This window comes from Podarcis filfolensis (genome assembly GCF_964270895.1).
Source record: "Podarcis filfolensis genome assembly, chromosome: 1".
Taxonomy (NCBI): domain Eukaryota; kingdom Metazoa; phylum Chordata; class Lepidosauria; order Squamata; family Lacertidae; genus Podarcis; species Podarcis filfolensis.
In genome coordinates, this window is record NC_139604.1 from 71,795,271 (window position 1) to 71,814,470 (window position 19,200).

The 19,200-nt window shown below is 42.3% G+C and overlaps 1 protein-coding gene across 8 annotated transcripts in view; it reads right to left on the reverse strand.

Annotated features, from left to right (window-relative positions):
- The window catches only part of HIPK3 (homeodomain interacting protein kinase 3), a 69,320-nt gene that overhangs the window by 38,773 nt on the left and 11,347 nt on the right, over positions 1 to 19,200 (reverse strand). For all 8 annotated transcript variants that reach the window (XM_083597775.1, XM_083597771.1, XM_083597777.1 and 5 more), the window contains exon 2: positions 1,555 to 2,656. In XM_083597775.1, coding sequence (XP_083453901.1) covers positions 1,555 to 2,654 — 1,100 coding nt within the window. In that variant the 5' untranslated portion in view covers positions 2,655 to 2,656. The remainder of the gene's footprint in view (positions 1 to 1,554; positions 2,657 to 19,200) is intronic.

The following is a 19,200-nucleotide window of genomic DNA, read 5'->3' on the forward strand; positions in this document are numbered from 1 at the left end:
CTATTCTTCCTGTCTCTTTTCAATTTTCCCCTCTCAAGAGGACCTCAAAGTAAAACACACAGGTATCCTAATACTCTAAAGCAGACCTGCTTTTTTTCAGAAGTGGAGCTGAAGCAGGCACATTTCCACCATTCCTTATGTCAGCCATTTCAACAGTTGCTATCAATAATAGTCAATCACTAATATCTGTAAAAATATTTCCACACCTTTCTATTTTTAGCAACTCTGCCAGCTTTAGCCAGCATGTAGACTTTATTCCACAGGAATTTAAATTCATTAATACCTTTAAGATCAGATCCAGACTCGTCCTTCTGTGAACAAAAGAGCACCTGCAGTTTGTGGAATGGCTCGGGATCCTGTTCTGTATCAGGCCCCAGTACTAGCTCCCACAACAGTTCCAGCGGGCACTGCCCCCACAATCCTCCTGTTTGGGGAAGGTACAGTGATCGAGGAATCGGCAAAACTCACCTCCTCCCTCCTTCCACCCACGGAAGTGACCAGTTAAACAAAGTTTTGCTTCCAACAAATCTGGATCCAACCCATAGTAATTAAGGCCAACGTACAGTATTTTTAAAAACCCAAGGTTAGTCCCTTGATTTCCAGGCACAGGCAAACTCGGCCCTTTAGATGTTTTGGGACTATAACTCCCATCATCCCTGATCACTGGTCCTGTTAGCTAGGGATGATGGGAGTTGAAGTCCCAAAACATCTGGAGGGCCGAGTTTGCCTATGCCTGGTCTACACTGAGTTGTGACTAACATTTGACACTTGTTGGCATCCATCTGTCTCGAGAGACAATGGAGTGTGCCTCTGTGGGTTAAGTCAAACCGCTGCATTAGCAGCACGAAAGTGACCTCCCTGGGGCGCAAGCCTGGGCAATGTGTATGACAGTCCTGGGTTGCCCAGATGACAAGACCCCTCTCTCAGTCTCACTGATGTGCTCCAAAGGAATGTAGGGCAAAACATTTGGCATTGGTTTGAATGCAGGAGTTGCTGGAAGGCACCACTGGATATCACCCACAATATCTGCATAATAGTTACTACACAAAATAAAAAGTACTCTCAAATTTCAAGAGGTAACATGTATGTTTGCTGAATTCATATCCCTTCAACCAAAGATTTAGCTATAAGGTGACTATATGATAAAATCAGGTTTATATCAACTTTTCTCTCTCCCCCAGGCCATCTTGCGCACACAAAGGACATATTCTGAATTGTGCTTTACAAAGCAGAATTCAAAAATAGCATAACCTCTTCTGGACTACAACCTCATAATCTACTTTAAAAGTCAGATAGTCCAGTTTTACACATGACACTTAAACTGAAGTTATGCTTATGAGGACTTCTGTGCAGAACCAAAACAAAAATATTTACACTCTGTTTAATGGAGTAAATATTCTAGGGAGCAATGAAAAATATAATTCAATTCAAGACTTATCCAAGTCAACATGCTTAGCATGCAATTTAGTAAATTGCAGACACTGGAGCAAAGTCAAAGCTTCAAAAATACCAATCAGAGGGCAGAAAAACAATTAAATACAGAAAGCTACATACCTGTAGTACCGAGACTGCAAATATGTTGAGCAGACAGTCTTTGATACATGGCTAGCAGATCCGAAGTCTATTACCTTAACTCTGTACGGCTGCCGGGCAGGATCCACCAACATAATGTTTTCTGGTTTGAGGTCAGCGTGTATTAAACCAAGACTTTTTAGTTTTTTCAGTGCAGTGGCCACCTGTTGCAGAATAGGCCGTATTACTTTTAGCTGAAGAGGACTAAATTTATTTTGTTTCAGAAAGTCATACAAATTCTGTTCCAACATCTCAAAAACTAAGCAAGTATGGTTTCGATGCTGAAAGCACTCATACGCTCTCACGAAGTTAAACTCATCAGCATTCTCAGTACTCAGTCTTGCTAATATGCTCACTTCTATTTGTCCTTGGCGTGCATAAGATGGGTGATTCTTTAGAATTTTGATTGCCACTATTTCATTTGTCCCTCTTTTCCAGCACTTTACTACTTGTCCAAAAGTCCCTCGCCCAAGGAAATCAAGAACCTCGTAAGTATTTTTCACAGAGCATAACACCTCGTGATGCACTAGCTGATAATCTCCATCTCCATTGGTACCACTTGGTTTTGAAGTTGCAGTAGCTGTCACAACCGTCACTGGGTTTCCCAAGTTTGTTTGCAACATTGCAGGCAATATAGGCAGTTCATCAACAATCTGCATTGCGCCACTCTGATTCTCCAACTCTTCACTCTTACGCTTCAGTCCACATCGCTGGGGGCGGTCCAAGACGTTTAACCCACTTTCCTGTATCTCAGTCCAAGGTGCTTCCACTTGAGGTTGCTGTGCCTGCACTGCTAATATCTCTGTAGCACCTGCAATATTTTTTAAAGCAACAGCACTGGTCTGCAACAAAAAGGTCTCTCTTTGAGGTCTGTCAAATAGGTTTCTAGCCTGCAAGAAGGTACCAACACTGCTGGGAGGCTGAGCAATTCCAAAAAAATTATCATTCACATAGATCCGTGGGTAGATTCGTTCATGGTACACACAACTACTTGGCTCCACTTTTAGTTTCTTCACACTACAAAAGGCACTTGACTGAGTTTGATAAACATATGGTGGATAGACCAAGACTTGTGAGGCCATACCTGAAAGAAGAGGGGAAAAGGGAGAGAGTCAGTAAACTTTGGCAGTTGTTTCCTAATAATTTAATTATAAATCCATGAAAATGTTAAAACTTTTCTATGCTTGTTTGAAGTTTGCTCATACCACACACACAAAAATTGCAAGGCCTTCTGTACACTTGGATTTAAATACTTGAGTTGCTACATCAACAATACATCACTGCCAGACACTATCCGTTTGCACTATTGCTATACAGTACTGTATGTTGTTTTAGAGTCATCTTAAGCACTAAAACTGTGCAACCATTGCGACTCCAAGGAAATGCAGTCTTCATTATACACTCATCCACATTAGAATCTTGAACTGAATTCTTAAAGCAGGAGGGGATTTGGGGTCTAAAATGTTCGCTTGCTTGTAAGCTACTATTCTCCAACTAGAAGCTTAACATAGCACAGTTTAAAGCATGCTAAGCCTGTTCAGAAGTGCAACACTACATTCAAATTATAATAATTCTGATTTTTCACTGAAGAACCAAACAGCTTCCTGAGTTTATTTAATAAAGGGAAGCAGACTACAATTTTATTTTTAAAGAGTCAACCCTTATAGTAGGTTAATTATATATAGAAATATATCAGTATATAGGAATCTCCATTAATTCCTACTACAGTATATTAGGTATTCGTAAACCAGCATCTTGTCCATATATGAATTTGCTTTTTCAAATTGTATACTGATGGATGCATTTAACACAGCATACTGTAAAGCATGCATGTCCCTGCAGGTTATTTAACAAAAGATAAACTATTTTCAAACTTACAGCATTTATACTTTTATATATTCAATGCCAGCATGCACCTATTCCTGACTCTTAAGTACTTAACAGTGTCTGTGTGTCCTGAGTACTGCCTGATCTAATTATTGGGAGTTAGATTCAGTTGAGCCTCAGGTCTCAAACAAGTCACTTGAGGGGCTCTGGTCAGCCACCTTGACCCTTGTCAACCTTGGCTATTAAAAACTAGTTGGAAGTGATTAACTGGATGGGTCTAGAGTCTAGTGTCTAATGTTCCTTGCAAGATGGTATAGTACCAGCTGCCTTGAAGGATACAGTGGCACAGCCCCACTTCAAGAAGCCCACATTGTCCTGAACAACTACCACTCAATCATTGAAACCCTCTTTGCAGGCAATATGCTTGAGAGGGTGGTGGCCAGGCTACTTCAAACATGCTTGGAAACAGATAATCTTGATTCATTTCATTCAGGCTTCAGGCTTAATTACAGCACTGAAATAACTTTGATCATTCTGGTCGATGACTTGTAAGAGAGATGGCAAGTGCAACCTGGTTAATTCACCTTGTTGTGTTGCTGGCTTTTAAAACAATATTGAACACAGGATCATATTGCAGATTGGGAGATGGGGACACGGTCTAGGAGTGGCTACAACTACCTAGATAGGTCACCATTTGGAAACCTTATACAGACAGCTCTGAATCTGAAACAGAAGCAACCAACATTGTGCCTTCCAGATTTTATAACTCCCATTGTCCCTGATCATTAGTCATGGTAGGTGGGAATGATGAGAGCTGGAGCTCAGCTATACCTAGATGACATCACATTGGATACCCCTAGCTTGGAAGAATGGTGAGTAGGATGATATTCTTTACATATATACCTCGAGAATAAAATCTTGTGTGGTGCTCATTCAGTGAGTTTATAAAATGTTCTTCTGACCAGCCTTGAAAGTTCAATGCGTGTGTATGTTTATTTTTGCTCACTTCCCTGTACTAGTAATAAATTTTGTTTGAAATAACCACAATTGATTAACTACAAAGACATTGGGAGCAAGCAACCATTCAGGAATATAGTATTTATATATTTTTTTGTTAACTGTGCTCAACATTATCTCAGTATTCTTTACAAACAATGGTCCATAATGTTTTGTCAGATTGTGGTGACCAGGACCTGGTGTGAGGAATTTGCTGGTTTGGCTGCTTTCAAGGCCAGTGTGCACCAGGTGTCTCAAAAACATGACTTTTCCACAGTTTTTCTCCCAAACTTGAGAAGGGGGGTAGTACAATGAAATTGCTGGAACAATCTACCCATATATGCTGTTTTAAGGTTCGTCACTCATTACAGACAGCAGCACATTTGTGAGCAAAAAAAATGGAAGTTCAATATTACTATTTTCCATAACACAGAGAAGTGAAGCTACATTCACAGGCAAGAAGAGATTTAAACTGGAATTCTCCTGTTTTGTTTTTAAAGGTCCTCTTTTATCAATATAGTAGAAGCATCTACTGCATAAGGCAATTCATTACTGTAAAACATGTTGCCATTTGGGAACCTCTCAATGGTTAAAGTTAGTTGCTTCCTCAACTCAGATGCATGGCAGCAGCGATCATGTTTTCAAAATTCCAAGTGAAGCTAACACCAGAAGTATCCACAACCTGTAGGCACACAAAAATATATTACACATGGAAGGCATGAAAATTTGAATCCAGACACCCTTCTCAAGTAAAGCAATTCTGCAGCACCTAAGCAAAGGTTTTGTCTGAATGGTAACTAAGTAATAATTCTTTGTAAATGTGAACCTGCTCAACCATATGGCTGGCCTGCTAATCTCTTGGACATTGACAGATCTGAGGATAGCTGCCAAAGCTGCTCTGCCCCGAATGGAATGAGCCTTGATATGACCTTCAATTGCAAGCCCTGTCAAACTGAAAAGCCAGAAAGTAACAGAGGTACTCAGTCAATTTGTATATTATTAAAAGTACTTAAATAGTACTATAACACTGGTCTGAAACAAGATAACAAATAGGTAGGATTACCAAACTTTCAAAAGGGAGAAATACAGTAGTCATGGGAAACTACACTGATATCTGTTGGAACTCAAACTCTGCCAAGATTGTAAGGCCCAACAAAATCCTCAATTGCCTCACTGACAATTTCATTTTCCAGAAGGTGGAAGAAGCAACAAGGGGCTCGTCTATGTTGGACCTGGCCCTCACCAACAGGGAGGAATTGATTGACCAAGGGGAAGCACTGGGAAACTTGGGAGGAAGTGATCGTGGCCTCTTGGGTTTCATTATACACAGGCAAGGGAAAATTGAGTATAATCAGACATCCACTCTAGACTTTAAGAAGGCTGATTTCAAAAAGCTTAATGGGTGAGATCCCATGGGCAGAAATACTCAAAGAGAAGGGAGTCCAAGATGAATGGTACTGTCTTAAAGGTGAAATATTGATGATGCAAATGCAGACAATTTCAACAAGAAAGAAAAGTGAAATTATAAATTATAAATAATATGAAGGCAGAGGTTCCCCACCTATTTAAAAACAAGCCTTACTACATCAAGAAAAAAACAACCCTAACCAATCACCTTTCACTCTCCTCTACCTCAGCATCCCACAGACAATTTTTGTTGTTAATAACACACATTTAACAAATGCTATACTTCCATCACATTCTACCAAAGAGATAGAGATCTTTCTCGGCTGCTGAAGTACTACCAGAGAGCTCCCAGCAGACTCTTATACATGGTTGACCAGTGTAAGTTTTAGTTAGAGTAATCATTCTTCTAGAGATAAAATAAATTTAAAGCATTGTACCTTTATAGATTTTAGAATAAATAAATCTCAAAACAAACCACAGCTTGGAAATTAATTGCCATATTTTGTAAACACAACAGGTCCCAAATTATGTTTGTAAGCAGAGTTTATTACATACAAAAATTGCAATGAAGGCAGATAAACACAACAACTACTAAATACTTCGCAACAAATCAAAACATTACTATTTCTTTACCAGTAACAAATTTATTCCTCTTTTTCCATTGTCCATTATTCTTTAAATGCTCTTTTAAATGATATTTCAAAGCTTAGTTACCAAAATAAATAGGAAATGCATATAGCACTGCAGTACACCATTAAGTATACGATTAAGAAACATTCTTTACTCCCGAGTCTCTAAGACAGTGGTAAAGAATTTTTACCCTGGGGCCCAACCTTGGCCCACCAAGCCATTCCCACCAAACCATGGATCAGCTGCCCATCAGCTGACATCCCCTCTCACACCAGATGTGCAAAAAGCAGAGTGGAAAAACTGGCTGCAACTGAGCAAATCAGCCCTAGGACATAGGAACAAACAAAGCCTTTCCCACTGCCTTTGCAAGCCCACAAGTCAAGCATAAAGTGGTTCAAGAGAAGACTCTTGTAGCAGATTGGTGAAAAGCAGATTTCTTCCCTCTAGTTTGTACAGCTCCACCACTAGTGGAACTTCTTGTATGCACAAAAGCCAGAAAGAGCAGTCTCCACCGTACCAAGGCTGTAGCCCAGCAGACTGCTCCCCATTTCCAGCAGGGCTACAGCTGTCCTTAGCTTATCTGGCGAGTGTGTTTCTATGAAAGGAGGGAATGATTGAGAAAGAGCTAAGGGAGCCACTTGTCTGTAATTCAAGGCTTAAAATAAAATGCAAACTAATAATAATATAATCAAATGCAAATTGAAGAAAAAGACAAAAGCTGAGTTCAAAGCCCCACTGTCCCCAACAGTCAAGTAACCCATCTACTACAATTCACAGAAAAAGCCTTGCATTATAATTCATATTGACAAATATTGAAGAATACATTTGCAAGAATCTTTGGACAAATAGCTGATAATGTTCATGCATGCACTGAACTGACTGTCCCAATATTCTACAGCGTACATACAGATTTCTTTCTCTGCTTCTTGTTTCTTTGTTGCATCAGTATAAAATAATATGGAACAAATTACATGCAATGTATCATGTAATCAGTGGCAATGACAGCAAATTCCACATGCTAATTATGCGTTGAGTGAAGTACTTTTTTGCCGATTGCGAATCTACTTCTAAATCAATTTAATTGTAAAACTCCAAGTTCTCATCTTCTGAGAGTAGAAGAAAATTATTTCTACTTTTTCCACACCATGCATTAATTTCTAGACCTCTTTCACACTCCCATAAATGCCTTTTCCCCCTAAAGTTACATTATTAAACCATGATCTGAAGCAGTTTAATCCTTGCATATTTTAAATAACTTTAGTAAATAACAATCCACAAGTTCATACAAAATATGATTCATTCTATTCTGAAGTGAAAGCTTTCATTAGCCTGCTTTGTATTCCCAATCACCTGAACCAGTACAATTTATCCTATGACTTTCTTCTCTTTAAATAGCTACTATCCATTTGCTGACAAGCTATATTGTATCTCCACATCAAGGACAAAAGATATTTAAACAATCATTCTTAAACGATATGTAAAGTACCGTATTTTTCGCCCCATAGGACGCACAGGCCCATAGGACGCACCTAGTTTTTTGGGTGGGAAATAAAGGGGGAAAAATTATTTCCCCCCCAGGTGCGGGGCTGGGTCGGGGGAAGCCCAATCTTGCCCCGACCCCAGCCCCCAGAACAGGCAACTCTCCGCAAGCCATGGGAGGCCTGCGAAGGAGAGGCGCTGCGCGGAGAGGGAGAACTGCGCAGCGCCCTTCAAACGAAGCTGGAGACCCTTCTGTTCCTCCTCCCGCTTCGCAGGACAGGCGCCTCGCTGGGAAGCTGGAGGAGGAATAGAAGGAGACCCTTCTGTTCCTCCTCCAGCTTCTAGGCAGGCGCGTGGCTGAAGCGGCGCTGTGCAGTTCTCCCTCTCTGCGCAACACCTCTCCTGCGAAGGAGAGGCACTGCACGGAGAGGGAGAACTGCGCAGCGCCCTTCAAGCGAAGCTGGAGAAGGAACAGAAGAGGCTGCTTCCAAAGCCGCGCGTCACCTCTCCAGCTGGGAGAGGGTCACGGGGCTATTCCTTAGCCCCGCACACACTCTCCAGGCTGGAGAGGTGGCGCGCGGCTATGGCAGCAGCCTCTTTAGCCGCGCACCACCTCTCCAGCCCGCCTTTTGGGAGCTTTTCCTGCCTGCCTCCCCCCTGCATTCGCCCCATAGGACGCACACTCATTTCCCCTTCATTTTTGGAGGGGGAAAAGTGCGTCCTATAGGGCAAAAAATACGGTAATCTCAAACTGGATTTATTATTTATGTTTATACCCCTCCCATAATCCAGGGCCTACAGATGATCCACAGCTCCTGGACAGAATGAGGGGGGGGGAATCCAATTTCAATCAAATAGAAACTGCTACTATATGTTGTGGCGCAGGGGAAAAGGTGGAAGAAGAAGAAAAATATTTTCATTTGTGTTAAATGGGAAACTATTGAAACTGCCAAACTAAGAAGTTAATTGCAACACTCTAAATTCCATGAATAAAAGGCACTTTGGCTTTCTAGTTTATTTACCAAAAGAAAAAACCCTCCATTTCCTAAGGAGTCGCACCTGGCACTTCTGCATACATATAGACATGAATATATACCACTAATGCTAATATACAAATCATATGATCGCCACTAAAAACAGAAATGAAAGAGTCATCTTTCCAGAAATTATTAGCCAAAACTAGTTTTTTCTTAAGTTAGAAAAGTGATGACACTTGAAAGCATCCCCTAGTCTCTGTGTAACCAACCCAACACACTGCACCTCTGTTGGAAAACTAATTCTGCAACCACTTTAGTCATACAATCATAAGAGTTAGAAGGGACCACGAGGGTCATCTAGTCCAACTCTCTGCCATGAAGGAATCTTTTCCCCCAAGTTCTAAGACTCTAAGATTGAGAGTCTCATGCTCTGCCGACTGGGCTTGTTATATAAAACACTCCCAAGTCCTCAAAAAGCAACTCTAGGAAGAAATTGGTGGTAACTCTGTCACAGGACGTCATGGACTGGCAGGATGTAAAGGATGGTGGGAGGCATCCAAAATCAATTCTAGGCAAAACAGTATGCTTTCTTTTACAAAAACCAGTAAGCATTTGTCAAGCAAGTGCCCATCTACTTTACCTTCCTTAAAGGTAAAGGGACCCCTGACCATTAGGTCCAGTCGTGGACGACTCTGGGGTTGCAGCGCTCATCTCACTTTATTAGCCGAGGGAGCCGGCGTACAGCTTCCGGGTCATGTGGCCAGCATAACTAAGCCGCTTCTGGCGAACCAGAGCAGCGCACAGAAACGCCGTTTACCTTCCCGCCAGAGCAGTGCCTATTTATCTACTTGCACTGCGTGCTTTCGAACTGCTATATTGGCAGGAGCAGGGACCGAACAACGGGAGCTCACCCCATCGCAGGGATTCGAACCGCCGACCTTCTGATCGGTTAAACCCACAGCGCCACCCATGTCCCTTTTACCTTCCTTACATATAGTTTTATCATTTCAGACATCATATCATAGTCCCATTGCTTTCTTATCTAATCCTTGAAATAAGAGAACGCATCTCAAGCTTACACTTTATCTAACTGAGAAAGCCACTGTTCCATTACTAACACATCTGTCTTAAAATACATTTATGCTCTGTAATAATAAGAAAATAATTTACTGAAGGACACACAAAATGTATCTACAGCATGGGACTATTGCAGTAACACTTTCTGGGGAATCACAGGCATTATAACTGTGCAAATATGGCTAGAGAAATCTTGAGAGAGAATTATTCACACTCTCACCAAACTACAATTCCCAGGATGCTTTGGAGATAAAGCTAAGATGGTATAAAAATCAGTGTATATGTATGTCCCAAGTTGATTTAAATAGAAAGCTACATGTGTATCTAAATTTGATTGGTAGGTATAGAAGTGGAACAGCTGACAGACATAATCCTAGTAAGAAAATATTTCACTGTAAACATTTTAGAATGTAGGGTATTACCTTATACAGAATCATTAGTCCATCTAGTCCTGAATTGTTTTGGGGTTTTTCCAACTTGCAGTATTCATCCAGTGATTCAAGCAACGAGAGTTATTTACAAGTTCTGAAACTTGGAGCTCCTTTATAAACAGAGTTCAGCAGGATTAAAACTTAAGAGCTGCACTCAAAACATATGCTCGTTCGCTGAGGTATCCCACCTCAAACTAGTCAAAACAAAAATAAAATTCTGCATGGTCATGTATAATGAGTGCTGATCTAATACATTGTTTTAAAATCAAGCACATATGGGTCCAATGGGCCTTGTTATTTCTCAGGGTCATCTGTTCCCAAAAGAATTTAGCAAAAACAGAATTATTATATACATACTGTAGCAATGATTAAACGATCCAACATAAATATGGCATTAATTATAACTTTAATCAAATGGGATGAACAACCCACTTGTTTTGCTGTTGCTGTTGCATAGCAATAAACAGGTATGCGACAAGAAAAATGGAACAAAGGCGAAGAGGGTTCTAAAGACCACCTGCATGTTCAAACCACTCAATTCCCATCAGTTCCAGGATGATTTTTTTTCTCAGCCAAGCTCCAATACCAGGTGATCTTAATTGGGAGAAAGGTGGTTAAGGTAGGAGAGATTAAGAAAAACAAACAGCAGGTATCGAGATTCCAGCTCCTTCCGCAGGCATCCATACACTGCAAAGGGACTCTTGTTTCCCATGCTGCGTGTGATTGAGGGAGACTCCCATTTGAAAGAAAATGCAGCTAGAGTCTAGATATCAGTGCAGGGTGTGTGTGTTTTTCTTGGTAAAGCTTTATGCCAGGGGCGGCTAACCTGTAACTGTTGAGATGTTGCTGCACGGCAGCTCCCACAAGCCCTGGCCGTTGGCCATGCTAGAAGTCCAAAAACATATGAAGGGTCACAGCTGAACCATCCCTGTTTTATGCTATTACAGGCGGCAACCATCTTAGGCGTGTCCAATTGATGCGTGATCACCGATGTGCAGGTCCTTTTGGGCCCGCAAGAGGGCAGAACGGGGTGGAATGAGGTGGAATAGGGACGGGGAAGGACAGAACAGAACAGGGGACGTTTATGCACGCTCTGCCAACGTGCACGGGGGCCCGGAGCAGAACCCCCACATATAATGCTCACCACCTTTATATATTTACAAAATCTCTATGTTGATTAAACAGAACCTCCGATAGTCTGTTCTACACACAAACTAGTTTGGCTACAGACTCTGCAATATACAATACAGGCAGGCAGGCAGAGACTGGTACATCAGTGAGTCAATATGAAGGTTGCACAAGGAGCTTGAGAAAACACTAATAAACTAAGCCAGCCTTGTAGATTAAAAACAAAAGGCATTGTTAACCCTCTACTGTACTAATCTGAACTCCCCAACAACAGAAGCAACAAACCCTGGACTAAAACTGATCAAGGACTGGAAAGTCTTAGACATACATGAAATATTAACCTGTATATAATTGTTTTTAAATGAATAAATAATACCAAATGATGTGTGAAGAGAGCAGACCTCTGATTCTGACAATAACATAATCAGACATTGATTTTTAGACAAAGAGGCTCTTGACAGATGCAGGTCAGCAGCCTCCAAGTTGATCCAAGGGCAAGCACTCTGCAGTCTACCCAGAAGAAGAGGACTTGATGCCGAACTCTGCCCCCAAGGCTAGAATTATTCAGGCAGGATAGAAATCAGATGCTGTACAAGCAACATAGCCAAGTGAGTTTTCTCTAACAATCCTTCCGCTACTTTAAAACCATCTTTATCTGTCCCCATTTACCAAGCATAGTGTCTATTTCTGGCACTTGGCCCTAATAAATCACTATCCTTATTTTGTCTTTTGTTGATGCCTTGTAAAATGTTCCTAATCTGGACATATGTGCATTGTACTTGCTATTACACACAATTCAATCCCCATCCCTAAGTCTCTACAAGCAAACTCTCCCAATCAGGGAGCACACATATATTTAGAGCTGGCAAAAACACACCCTAAATGTGTCACTTCATACACAAGTGGGGAAAGATTTGAGAAGCGCCTTATCACTGGAAGGGAGTCAACAGTGACCCCTTTTCTCTTTTTTAAAAAAGCCAAATTTAGGATTCTATGGCTTTGAAAATTATCAACCAGTTTCCAATGTACCATTTGAAAGCAAAGTCCAAGACTAGACATCTGCTCATCAATTCCAGCAGTCTTGGAGAATATTGATTATTCGGATCCATTACAATCAAGAAAGGGTATATTCTCCTGAACCTCTCAGCAATTCTTTATATCATGGACCAATTGAATTCTCTCTCTGTTGGGACTCAAGCCACAACACTGTGTTCCCTTGTCCTAACTGGAGGGAGGGAGAACAGGTCCTGTTTCTGGGCTTCCCATAGGCATCTGGTCAGCCACTGGGACAACAAGATGCTGGACCATATAGCCCTTGACCTAATCCAGTAGGATGCAGGTGGCACTGTGGTCTAAACCACTGAGCCTCTTGGGCTTGCTGATCAGAAGGTCGGCAGTTCAAATCCGTGCGACAGGGTGAGCTCCTATTGCTCTATCCCAGCTTCTGCCAACCTAGCAGTTCAAAAGCATATCAGAGCAAGTAGATAAACAGGTACCGCTGCACTGGGAAGGTAAATGGCGTTTCTGCACACTCTGGCTTCCATCAAGGTGTTCCGTTGTGCCAGAAGCAGTTTAGTTATGCTGGCCAAATGATCCGGAAAGCTGTCTGTGGACTGTTTTTTGTTTTTTTTTACTGGACTTAACCATCCAGGGGTCCTTTACCTTACCTAACCTAACCTAACCCAGCAGGTCTCTTCTTATGATATTCAAAGGTGGTGCTGTGAGACCTCTGTTCCACCCCAAGAGTTTGATGTGCCTCAAGGTTCCCTCTTGTCCCCTAAGCTTTTTAACATCTATGTGAAACTGCGGGGTAAAATCATCCAAAGGTTTGGGCTAAAATGCCAGATGCAGATGGTAAGCAGCTTTGAACTTGTTTTCGTCTTCTAATCCCAAGGACGTTGTGGAAATCCTAAGCAGGTGTTTGGGAGCAATTTGTGGGTGAGAGCAAACAAGCTGAAGCTTAGCCCAGAGAAGATGGGAGTGTTATGAGTGGGGAGATCTGCTTATTCTGGATGGGGCTAAACTCCCCCCAAACAGCCAGGTGTGCTGGTCACCTCTGCTCAGTGGTGGTGACCATGGAGATGGAAGTGGTGTTGGCACACAGGAGTGTTTTTTATTAGCTTGTGCTGGTTCGCCAGCTGCAAAAAGCTGGTCTTGCCTCAGCAGCACATGCTCCAGCTACATCCAAGCTTACCCACTGCAATGCACTTTACATGGGGTTGCCCGGGAAGATGGTACTGAAATTACAATTGGAGCAGAAGACAGCAGCTAGAACTCCTGAGCCATGTGACACTTATTCTGTGTCAGTTATGTTGGCTGCTTATTTGTTTCCAGGACCAATTTAAGCTGCTGGTATTAGCCTTTAAAGCCCTAAGTGGCTTGGCACTGGGTTATGTGAAAGACCACCTGCACCTGTAATAGTCTGATGCTCAAGTTCAGCATCTGAAGGCCTGCTCTCTGAGAGGATCATAATTAGTAAATACTTGTGACCATTTTTGTGGTACACCCTCTCCTGGTAAGTGCCTATGGTCTCCTTTTTGCTGACTTCCTGGAGTATGTTAAATGCTTGTTTATTCCAGTCTGCCTATGGTTAATTTTAAATTAGTTTTGCTTTTAACTGAGGTTTTATCTGCTGCGGAGCTCTTCCCAGCAGCTGGCAGCCACCATTTTGTACCAGAGTTTCCAAGTCATGGCATAATTCCACAGCATTTTGAGTAAAACAGATGGTGGCAGCCACATGCAAAAAAACAACAACCAAAAGTGACTACATGTGGCAGCAACATATTACAAGTTGTGTTTGAAGACACACAACTGTTGCCACTTTCTTCTCATGGTAAGCACCCCGCCTCCATAAATCTTTCAAAGTTTTCCACTCCCCACAGTTTTTTGGGGGGGGATTCCTACCTATTCTCATTCTAAGCCAAATATTTCCCCTTGAGAATGTTTCCACTCCATTGCAGGTACAGTGCACGTAAATCACTATGGCACCAAGTAGCATGCAGACTACAGTGGTATCTCGGGTTAACAACTTAATTCATTCTGGAGATCTGTTCTTAACCTGAAACTGTTCTTAACCTGAAGCACCACTTTAGCTAATGGGGCCTCCTGCTGCCGCTGTCCCACTGCCACACAATTTCTGTTCTCATCCTGAAGCAAAGTTCTTAACCCGAGGTACTCTTTCTGCATTAGCAGAGTCTGTAACCTGAAGCGTATGCAACCCGAGGTACCACTGTACTTCAGCACAGTTCAATTTTGCCTTTACTGTGAGCCTGTTCCGAACCAAAGAAGCAGGATGTAATCCCACACACACATCAACAGATGAGCAGTGGTTAAATCCTGCTCCGTTTGGCTCCTCTAGCTTGTTCCCTGCTATGGAACCAGAGCAAGCAGCATGCATTTTTGAAAACTGCCTGGTTTTTGTAAGCACCCTTGAATTTGGTACTGTTTTGTGATTCCCACTGTCAAGGGTTTCAGAAAAGGATACAGACAGATGGTGCTGCTAGTCTGCTAACCTCAGTTGTGATTAAGGACACTTACATTTAAAACACTTCTGGATTCTTTGTTAATTGTAACTGCTGTAACCTGAGCTCAGCTAACAGCAGCAGCCCCGTTGTAATTTTGATGCCGATTCCTCTCTTCTCTAACCTGAGCTCACATGTAAATGCAGCATATTAGAAGGGAAGGATAGGAATTAGGTTAGCTATGATACATGCTTCCTGGAGGTAACTTTACTTGTTTGAATTTTGCGCCTTTTTGCACCCTCCTCTCTAACTCCAGAGGGATTCTGTGAACCAGTTTGCTAGTGTTTCCTAGCAACCAGCTTGCATCTGGGAGGGAGGCTGCTCTCAATTACCAGCTTCTTGTGGGTGCCGAGGATCACAAGATCAGCAAGTGAGCTGCGGTGGAGGCAGGCATGATCATCTCATAGACAGGCTTTCAGTGACAACAGCCGGGGGTAAGGTGAAAGGCTCAACAGACTCGTTTTATTTTGCGGGAGGGCACTGCTTTCCTTTAGTGTTTAATTTTTATTAATCCAACTGGAGGGAATTGGGTTTCTTTCATTGCTTTATCTTTGAGCACACCCACTTTTCCCAGCCACACCCACCACTGGAATGTGCCTTTCTGAAGGCTGGCCACACTTTAATTCAGCCCTTGGAGCAAAAAGTGATCATGTGATCAGAGCCAGAATTAACTGTCTTTCTTCCCGTCCCACACACCTCTACCATAACCACCTAACCAACTGCTGAATGCTTTCAAGTTGCAGCTGCATCGTAATAACGCTGACCAGATCAGTTGTGAGATATAACATTAGGGGGTTCTTTTTTCTTTCATGGAAACAGATCCGTTTTTCTGCTTCAGCAACCTGAGTAGGACAGGTTATTGCAAAGTGAAGTACAACAGGTTAAGAAGAATTGTCCTTGCTATGTAACTGAAAAGGGGGAGATCTACAGCAATGAGCAAGTATACAGGAAGGTCCCCATCTTCCTTTGTGCTATGCTAAAGGATATGTATTTTGCTTGATAGAATAACTACATTACTGACAATATCATTGATACAGACCAGGGGTAGGCAACCTAAGGCCCGTGGGCCGGATGCAGCCCAATTCCCTCCTAAATCCGGCCCACGGACGGTCCGGGAATCAGTGTGTTTTTACATGAGTAGAATGTGTGCTTTTATTTAAAATGCATCTCTGGGTTATTTGTGGGGCATAGGAATTCGTTCACACACCCCCAAAAAAATATATCGTCCGGCCCACCACATGGTCTGAGGGACGATGGCCCGGCCCACAGCTGAAAAAGGTTGTTGACCACTGATATAGACATACAATTCATTCATTCATTTTGACTAATACAAAAGTTAATGAAATGCAACAAAATAACATTATGGCAGCTCATATTATTCAAGCAAGAATTCTGTATAATCCAAAATTCCTGCTTGTTTAAGGAATGACAAGCCAGACTCTGGTTTGTTTCGTCTGTGGCACAGCAGGTGTGGAGAAAGTGCACTGCGGAAACTTTTGAGCAGCATGCGCTAACTAGCATACTGCTCATTCACATTAAACCATAGCTTATCAATAAGGCCTTTGTCAACAATTCAAAACTATTACAGCGCACAATTACAGTGTTTTAAAGCACTTTGGGCATCTCTAAATAGCAACTACAGATTGGGGGTGGGAAGGGCAGTGATGGGGAAAGCAGCAGAAACAGAAAAATAGAGAACTACAGCCAGGGCCATAATATGGCTATGGGTCACTCTCGGCAGTGGAAATGTAGTCATGGCAACTTTCCGCAAAAATCCTACCTAGATTGGCAGAGCTACAGAGGGATGCTACACTTAAATTTTTAGGCACCTATTTCTCCCCTGCTTCCTGTTAAGGACAAATCAGATGGTGTGTCTGTGCCCCCACAGGGCTCTTACAAAATGAAAAGCAGCCACAGGAGGCTGTGATGAGAAGCAGGGGAATAGGAGAGATGCTGCATAGCCCTTTCCACATCAGCTGTTTTTTTCAGCTCAATGTTTTCTGATTTTCTACTTGTCACTCCCCAGTTCCCAGACCATGGGTAGGCAAACTAAGGCCTGGCTCAATCGCCTTATAAATCCAGCCCACGGACGGTCCAGGAATCAGCATGTTTTTACATGAGTATAATATGCCCTTCTGTTTAAAATGCATCTCTGGGTTATTTGTGGGGCATAGGAATTTGTGTTTTTTTTTCCAAAATATAGTCCACCCCCCCCACACACAAGGTCTGAGGGACAGTGGGCTGGCCCACCTGTTGAAAAAGTTTGCTGACCCCTGTCCTAGACTCTGAAAACCTCTGAGGGAGATGCTGTTACACATGCCTCTTGTGTGACTTTTACTCTGGCTCCTAAACACCCCGGCCCCTTAAGAGGGGAACATTGAGAAAGACAGCAGGCATAACACACACTAAGATAGTACTCAGTGTAGATATAAAGGTAGCTAAAACTTCTCACTTCTTCATTCCTAACACAAGCTTGTTAGCTGGTTAAGGATGGCAGCTGGTATTTTAACCTTGTAAGTTGCCAATCAATAATTTTCCAGAGTATTTACAGTGGTACCTCGGGTTAAGAACTTAATTCGTTCTGGAGGTCCGTTCTTAACCTGAAACTGTTCTTAACCTGAAGCACCACTTTAGCTAATGGGGCCTCCCGCTGCTGCCGCGCCGCCAGAGCACAATTTCTGTTCTCATCCTGAAGCAAAGTTCTTAACCCGAGTTACTATTTCTGGGTTAGCGGAGTCTGTAACCTGAAGCGTATGTAACTTGAAGCATATGTAACCTGAGTTACCACTGTACTGGGAAAAGCCTTTCTCCCATTACTACTTAAATAGTCTTGGTAACTGATTTGTTTAAAACATAGGAGAATCCTTTTAGAGTTTTTAAAATAAGTTCAGAAAAGCAAACTAACTTGTCCATCTAATCTTTATTTGTGTAGATATACTGTGAACAGAAGAAAAGAGACATGCCTGTTAACGAAATTAATTTTCTACAGTTGAGCAAGAAAAAACAACAACAGGATTCTTCAGAGACCTGCTCCAGTCGAGGCCTGTTATACCTGCCTTCACTTTTGCTGCAGGGAATGAAATTCAAGGCATGCTAAAGCAGATAAATTCCAAGCAACACATGTTGAATTGCATGTCATTAAACACATAATACACACAAACATTTCTACTCCATTGTGCAAGTCAACAAGCAGGAAGTATTTCTTCATGCAAATAACTATGCCTGTAGTAAATCTATGACAATTCAAGGACTTGCTTTGCCAATAAACAGTCAAAATAAAATGGAGTATCTCAACAGTGCATCCTTTCAAAATACAACATAATGCCAACCATGTATGTACGGTAAATATATTAATGCACATGTTAAGGACAGTGTCCGAAACTCTCATCGTTCTAGGCGCATTTTGCAACAGGGAATTTCGTTAGTGTGAGTACTTTCTGAGCTCTGGACACAGTACCATGCCTAAGATTTCAGATTAAAACTGCAGAGTGGAAGGAAAGGAGGGCTTTTTTCTGCCTCCCCACTTCCAGCTACTCTCTGAAGACTGGAGAAAAAACGCTGTTAAGAGTATTAAGGAGGTGGTCAGGGGAAGGACTAGACCATGTGAAAAATGAACATAATAGTTTAGCTGCAGTTCATTCATTTTCAGCTTTGTATTCTTGTTATAAAAAAGTGCACCTAGACATTCCGTTGTTGTGCCCATAACCTAAGTTTAAGGTGCCATTTAGCTCCCAGCTTTCATATCTCAGTTTCTAACACTGGTTAAGGATCATCAAGTCAATGGAGACATTTAACCTTTCCTCTAGAGCAGGGCGGTCCAACACATGTCCCAGGGGCCACATATGGCCCTTGACAACTTTTTATGCCTCTCCCCTCCCCGTAGGCCTTGCACTGCCTCCCCAAAGCCAGGTTAGCGAAGTGCTGGGCTTCGGGAAGGAGGCATGAGGGCTCTGACAGTGTTCACGAGTCCTCCAGCTTCCTTCCCAAAGTCTAGTTAATGCTTTCCCAACTTTGGGAAGGAAAAAGGGAGTACTCTAGGACCCTGCCGGAGCCTCGCACCTTCTTCCCAAAGCCCAGCTTACTCAGCTTTGGGAAGGCAACTGGGGCAAACATGTCAAATTTGGCCTCCTGTTCCCCTTCCCATGCAACAAGGCA